The sequence below is a fragment of the Rattus norvegicus genome, chromosome 6, assembly GCF_021556685.1.
Source record: "Rattus norvegicus strain SHRSP/BbbUtx chromosome 6, alternate assembly SHRSP_T2T, whole genome shotgun sequence".
NCBI lineage: Eukaryota > Metazoa > Chordata > Mammalia > Rodentia > Muridae > Rattus > Rattus norvegicus.
In genome coordinates, this window is record NC_141539.1 from 78714570 (window position 1) to 78721506 (window position 6937).

At 42.4% G+C, this 6937-nt stretch overlaps 1 protein-coding gene across 6 annotated transcripts; it reads right to left on the reverse strand.

Moving 5' to 3' along the window:
- Positions 1 to 266: 266 nt before the first annotated feature.
- On the reverse strand, positions 267 to 6320 carry Cfl2 (cofilin 2). 6 transcript variants are annotated; one of them, NM_001108982.2, is made up of 4 exons: positions 4177 to 4313; positions 2946 to 3253; positions 2754 to 2830; positions 267 to 2668 (listed from the first exon to the last, which is right to left on the reverse strand). In NM_001108982.2, exons 1-4 carry the CDS (start codon positions 4177 to 4179, stop codon positions 2556 to 2558), a joined length of 501 nt encoding a protein of 166 aa, NP_001102452.2. In that variant the 5' UTR covers positions 4180 to 4313; the 3' UTR covers positions 267 to 2555. The 6 variants fall into 6 exon arrangements, 2 of the variants coding, with proteins under 2 accessions (NP_001102452.2, XP_087410197.1); XR_015622054.1 differs by having other exon boundaries at positions 1718 to 2668; positions 3200 to 3253; positions 4177 to 6320; XR_015622055.1 differs by having other exon boundaries at positions 1718 to 2668; positions 3089 to 3253; positions 4177 to 6320.
- Between the last annotated feature and the right edge of the window lie 617 nt (positions 6321 to 6937).

Consider the following 6937-nt stretch of genomic DNA (forward strand, 5'->3'; position numbering starts at 1 on the left):
CTGTGTTTCTGTGTGCATGATGTGTGTATGTGCACACGTATGTGCCCCTTTGTTCCTTCCTCTGTTAAGTGGGAACTGTGGTCAGATGGCCAGGCTTCCACAGTCTTTACCTATTGGCCATCTCTTGGGCCTGAAACAGGATTCCTAAACAAAAGCATAGGAACTAAAATCCTGAAAAGGGCTGCAGATAATACTGCCTCTGTAATCCACAATCTTAGTTTTCCCACTTTCAGTGTTTAAAATGGAAGTAAACACATCTGAACAGCTTTAAATATTTTCATGTATTTTATTTTTAAAACACTTAAAATTTTGCAAGCTAGCAGTAAAATATTGCCCTTAATATTTTACTAATTAGCACCGTATAGCTTTTAAAGCTACCTGGAACATTGTTTCACTGTAAATGACTGTAAAATAAGATGTCAAATTAGTCTCAACATAAGATCATAAATTAAATCATTATTTTTTTTGGCTCTAGGCACATATGTGTACTTTAAAGATGAATTTAACTACATTAATGTATTTGGCCAATCTAAAACTCAAAGTATAATAGTTTAAAGCAGCACTTAATCTTTGAAATTATTCTAAAAAAGCATATAAAGAAATTGAGAAATCAGCTATAAAAAAAAAAGGTCACTCCTTTACTTTTTAAAAATCTCTTAATATTTGGAAGAATAACAAAATAACTTGGTGAAAAAGTCCTTTGGTGCAAAGATCAGTTTAAACATATGGTTTAGCATACACCATTCTCATGCTTTGCTTATTAGCAGCCTTACCAAAAAGCCACAGAAAGGTCTGGAACAACTCACAGCGACAGCTGAAAGGCTGAAATAAAATTGCTTAGTGCTAAAAAGATCCCACGTTCAGTTGTGTAGTTTTAAATGGAAGCCTAGACATTTAACCACTATGTTAATGTTCTCATCTGAAGAAAAAAAACTTTCAAAAAGTTAGAAAAAAATTAATTACACCCAAATTACTTCCACATATTTTTAAAAAGGACATTTCATTTCCTATATTCTGATAAAAGCACTCCACAGGCTACGGCAATGGAGTCCAGAGCCACAAACGACTGCTCACTAGCACTCCTGCCTTGCATACCGGTAGAATCAAGTCCAGTTTTGCCATCTGTGGATGACTATGACAAGATACAAAAGCATGTGTTTGCCATAAATAGCTCTGGCTAATAGCAAAGAGCGCACACTGAGCAGATCAAGTTCTCTATAAGGAAGGAGAACGCTCGGGACCACAGCCAAATCCCATTACTAATGTTTAAGACTGCTATACTATTTTCTCCTCCAATTCAATTTGGAAAAGATATTAAGGAATTGTGGCTGAAACAGACTTTCCTAAATATCACAATCATCATTAAACCTTTGAATGACATTTTACAAATTATTTTCATTATGACCAAGTAATAAAACATCCTATTCATCCGACTCAATTATTTATAACTTAACTCTGAATTAATCTCCTAATTTATCTAGAGAACAAATTAAGTGGAGTATGCCAAAGTGCAGAAAAATTTTGATCTCCATATTGTAACATAAACATTTGTAAAAGTACCACTCTTTTAATGATTGTATATAAGTGATTTTAAGATATTTTAAACCAAAGATTAAAGGAAAAAAATTCCAAATACCAGTGCAGAGCTTAGTCACCATTTACCCTAAACTTTCACATAATAATTTGCAAAATTTCCAAGGAAAACAAGGCAACATTCTGTAATCTGCCACAATTTTTATTGCAACGTGGCCACTTTTATGAGGGCAGGGAGTTTGATCTCAAAACAATGTTCCATTTAAGGCTCTTTTATACAGAAATTGCCATCATGACTGATATTCAAAATATCTGTAGTGTTTCAAGACTCATATGGTAAACATAAAACTCCTATAATTATACAGTAGTGTACACTCATTGGGAATCCAAAGACATCAACACAGCTATTCCTTTGAAGAAAATATGCAGGTAAGAAAAATGAACACTGAGATACTAGGATAAATTGAGGACAGGTAATGAAACTTAATTGGCATTCTTTATAAGGGACTAAACGCATTACAAAATAAAAGTGCTTTTAACCAATAGTGTTAAACCTGTGCTGCCATGTCACAATAGGCGAGCCAAGGCGGGTGAGGTGTGTGACTGCTCCAGTGCCGCAGAGAACTGTGATCAAGTGCAGCTCGACTATAAATAATACTGAAACAAGTTTCCCATATGACCAGTGGAGAATACTTTCAAGGCATTCAATTAGCTCACCCTCTGTAGTACTCTAAGCTATTCACGCTGACAATCCGTTGTAGTGCTCACGCAAGGAAGGCATGGAACCAGTTGTTTTGGCTAAAATAGGACGGGAAGGCATTCCTTGGGATCTACAGAAAGTAACCATATGAAACAGTCTAATGGCGATCACTGACAGGCTTCTTATATTCACTCATTCATTGTGTTGAACGGGACCAGTGGAAAGGGAATAAACAAAAAACAAAACCTAATACAATTCCAGTGGACTGAGCTGGAGAAATAAATGTAAGCCCCTTAAGATCAAATGGCACTTGGCTATTATTTTACAGTGGCTTTCCTTCCAGGGAAACTACAACACTGCCTCCCAGTTTCTCTCCCAGTGTCGAGCGGTCCTTAATATCGTCCAAGCCATTTACTTGCCACTCATGTTTAATACCTAAAAAGAAAAAAAAGCAAAACCCGTTAACCTTACAATCAAGAAAAAGTCACTTTATTCTGTACAAAACAATCAATGTTTATACCTGTAAATTTCTTTTTAATGGCATCTTTAGAGCTAGCATAAATCATCTTGCTTTTTAACGGTGCACTTTCAGGAGCCCTACGGGGGAGAAAATGTTGAATTTCAAAAGAAAAACAAAGGCAAAAACCGACTATGATAATAATAATAATCCTTGCATTTTTAAAAGTACGTTTTTTCTTTTGTTTTTACACACCAGAATATAAATACTAGGTCTTCTTTCTTAGACTCTTTTGTTTCGTATGTGGCATCGTACAAAGCATATCGGCAATCATTCAGAGGTAGCAACTTCACAAAAGATGTGTAGGGGTCCTCTACAGTATCACCAATGTCACCCACCAAGATCTGCTTTGCTTCCTCTACAATTATTTGTCTTTTGTCATCGCTTAAACAGAAGAGAACTGCTTTCTTTCTTTTTTTGATCTCCTCCTGGGTAGAAGATTTTCTTACTTTCATATCATTAAAAACTTTGATGACTTCATCATTCACTGTAACTCCAGATGCCTGAAAACAAACAAAGGATGGGAATTTAGAACAAGGATTTTGATTTTAACCAAAACCGTTGACTACTAACAAGGCTTCAACTTCAGTCTGGCCAGACTATTAAAAACTGCACCAAACAACGTAAGCGGTCCTATTAGATCGGTCACATTTAAATATCAGAAGATACGGCCAAAATGTCTAACTCATACTGCCCATTCATCCTTCTTAAAGGAGTATGGAGAGAAACGCTAACGGGAGGTGGGAAGGGACAAATAGAGTTGAGCCATGCCTGAAATGTTTCCTATTTCACTGGGTGATGTCAGAGCTTCAGGAGCAGCAGCAAAAATACCTTCTGTATTGTGTCAACTCTGCGGGCCTTAAAAAACACTCCAGGATTTCAGTTAACGCTTCTACTATTTTTTTTTTTCTTTAAAGCCGTCTTAGCCACTGCTGCTTCCACATAAGGAAAGAGAATCAAGTGTAAACTCCAACCGCTGCGGCTTACAGCAAAAACGCCCCACCGCCCATTGGCAGCCGCTTTGAAACTAACGGGTCCAGTGAAAAGGCTTCCTACGGCGAGAAAGCGTTTTAAAATAGGTTTCTACCTGCTCAAATCTCCTCAGAGTGGTGTTATGGCGGGCCTCCTAGACCCTCACCCAGAAGCTTCTGGGCACGTACCAACCTTAAAGCGCGCGAGTTAAAAACATTAAGCCGCGCAGGGCTGAGCAGCACGCGGAGCCGTGGCCCAAGGAGCGACCCTCTCGCGCCAGGCCTGCGCCAGGCTCTCCCGCCTCAGGACTCCGAGCGGCCCGCTTGTCGCAGGGCCTCGAGCCCCCGGCCCGCAGCGCGGAAGCGCCCACCGCACAGGCCCAGGCAGGGTAAGATGGCGGCCGCGCGGGGCTCCGCGCCGCGCCCAGCATCCCCCGCCAGCGCGCCCACCTTACCATAGTGCCCGCGGCTGAGGTTGCTGCGGCAGCGGCGGCTACGGCTCCGGCTCGGTGGCACTGGAATGAGAAGAAGGAGGGGCCGGCGGCGGGCAGCAGAGAGTGCAGGGGACGCCGGGAGCTGCAGCCGGGCGGGCGGCGGGCTGGAGGGCCGCAGGGCGGGCGGGGCGGTCACGTGGTCCGGCCCCGCCCCCCGCCGCCGGCCGGTGTCCTCCGCCTGACCCCCGAGCTCCAGAACCGCTAGAAGAACAACGCAGTGGCGGCGGGAGCCCTGATGCTGGCCGTAGCGACCATCCGGGTTCATCGCTCGAGCGGTTCGCGGGCTCCGGGCGCTGCTCCGTGGTTGCGACGAGAGGAAACGGGGTGCGGTGGTAGAGTAGAGCTCCTTGCTTCATTCACCTGTGCTTTTCACTGAAAGGGTCAGCATTGTAACATTTCGGGTTCCTTTTGGAAAGCCCCAACTTTGAATGAATCGCTTAGATCTTTCTCTTCTTTGTGTGTTTGAATGGAGACAGGATCTCATTTGGAGCCTTTGCAGGTCTCTTGATACATGATGTAGCTGCAGATGACCTTGAACTGATCATGCCTCCATCCTGCAGGTGTTGGGATTACAGGCAAGCACCGTCTCCCTGGGTTTAGACCCCTCTTATCACTAAAAGGAGAACAAACACTGTAAATATTACCTCAGTGATTGAAGTACTAAGCAAAGGCAGAATGAGAAGCAGGGATGTTGGCTTACACCTGTAATCCTGCAAGAAGAGGGAGAAGTCACAAAATGCTCTGGAGATACCTTGGACAGAATTATAACCCAAGTAAGAACAGAAGCTACTAGAGTTACATTTCTTTTCCCCTGTAAATGGGATGTATTGAGATTACTAGAAGAATACCTCTCTCTCTCTCTCTCTCTCTCTCTGTGTGTGTGTGTGTGTGTGTGTGTGTGAGAGAGAGAGAGAGAGAGAGAGAGAGAGAGAGAGAGAGAGAGAGAGAATGCTATGGCACACATGAAGAAGGTCAAAAAGACAATTCATGGGAGTCATTTCTCCTCTCTCCTGTGGACCCTGGGAATTAAACTTGAGTCATCAAGCTTGGTAGTACCCTGTACCCATGTCAGGCAGCACACATGTGACTTCAGCTCCAGGGGCTCTGACTCCCTCTTCTAGCTTCCATAAGCACCTGCACATGTGCACACACATAAAAAATAAATATAAAAGAATCCTTTTAGTTTTACTCATGCACATGTGTGTGTGTATCTGTGTGAAGGTCGACTATGTGTGTGCAGGTGGCCAGAAGAGGTATGTTCACCGGAGCTAGAGTTGCAGGCCCTCATGAGCTGCCTGATATGGGTGCTGGGAACCAAACTTGGGTCCTTTCTTAGAGCAGGAAGTGCTCTTAAGTGCTGAGTTATCTCTTCACACACACACACACACACACACACACACACACACACACACACACACCCCTTTCTCTGTGTATCCCTGGCAGTAGTCTTGGAACTCACTCTGTAGAACAGGCTGTCCTCAGACTTGGAGATCTGCCTGCCTCTGCCTCCCCAGCACAGGGATTAAAGGCGTGCACCACCACCACCCTTTTGTTTATTTATTTTTAAAGCATACACATTTCTTTCATATGTTTTATATAACAGGAGGAGTTGTAATAAAAATGAGGCTCATGACAACACCTGCTTATAGTTTTGTCTTCTTAAGAATGAGTGCTTGCGGGTTGGGGATTTAGCTCAGTGGTAGAGCGCTTGCCTAGCAAGCGCAAGGCCCTGGGTTCAGTCCCCAGCTCTGAAAAAAAAAAAAAAAAAAGAATGAGTGCTTGCTGGGGATGGGGGAAGAATTTGGGAGGGGTGACTGGGTTGGGGGCAGGATATAAAGTGAATAAGTAAAAAAAAAAATTAAATGAAAATAAAAAAAGAGGAAGAGTGCTTGCTTTTAGGAATTGTATAGTGAAGTCCTATGTAGGACAGCTGGCATCAAATAAGTAAGCCAAGAGTAGAAATTCTTTTCTCATCCACTATTCTAGTAAAGCCTATTGCTGACCCAGTGCAACTTGTCCTTTAAAAAGTTATTACTCGGGTTGGGGATTTAGCTCAGTGGTAGAGCGCTTGCCTAGGAAGCGCAAGGCCCTGGGTTCGATCCCCAGCTCCGAAAAAAGAAGCAAAAAAAAAAAAAAAAAGTTATTACTCTTTTGAGACCGGGTCTCACTACATGTGTAGCACTGACTGGTCTGAATTTGCTATGTAGACCAGGTTAGCCTACAGAGATCTGCCTGCTTCTGCATCCTGAGTTCTGGGATTAAAGGTGTGCTGGCCTATTTTATTAGTTGGTGCCATTACGACTTATGCATCATCTGTTGTCATCTTCCTCTGCCTTCTGCCTCTGCTGTACGGAAGCTTTTAACCTCGCACGATCTATTTGTCAGCCATTGGCATCATTTCCTGAGGTTTTGGAATCCTTTTTAGAGAATCCTTGTCTAGGCTTATATCTTGAAACTTTTTCCTATATTTTCCTCTAGCAGTTTCAAAGTTTGGAGTCTCACATGAAGGTTTTTGATCCATCTTAAATTTGCATGTTCGTATATATATAGAGAGACCATTTTCCTCTATGTGGAAATCCAGTTTCCTGAGATCATTTGCTTAACAACCTTTTCCCCAAAGTACTTCAAATTCTTTTCATTGAGATTTTATAGACTTTTATTTTACGCACATGAGTTATTTGACTGTATGTATCATATCTGTGCACTGTGGAGGTCAGAGAGG

Excerpts from the sequence above, each read along its gene's own strand:
- Cfl2 (NM_001108982.2), bottom strand. Across the intron at positions 2,831-2,945 it reads GACCTAGTATTTATATTCTG|GGCTCCTGAAAGTGCACCGT; the intron begins GTGTGTAAAAAC and ends TCTCCCCCGTAG. Across the intron at positions 2,669-2,753 it reads CATTAAAAAGAAATTTACAG|GTATTAAACATGAGTGGCAA; the intron begins GTATAAACATTG and ends TTTTCTTTTTAG.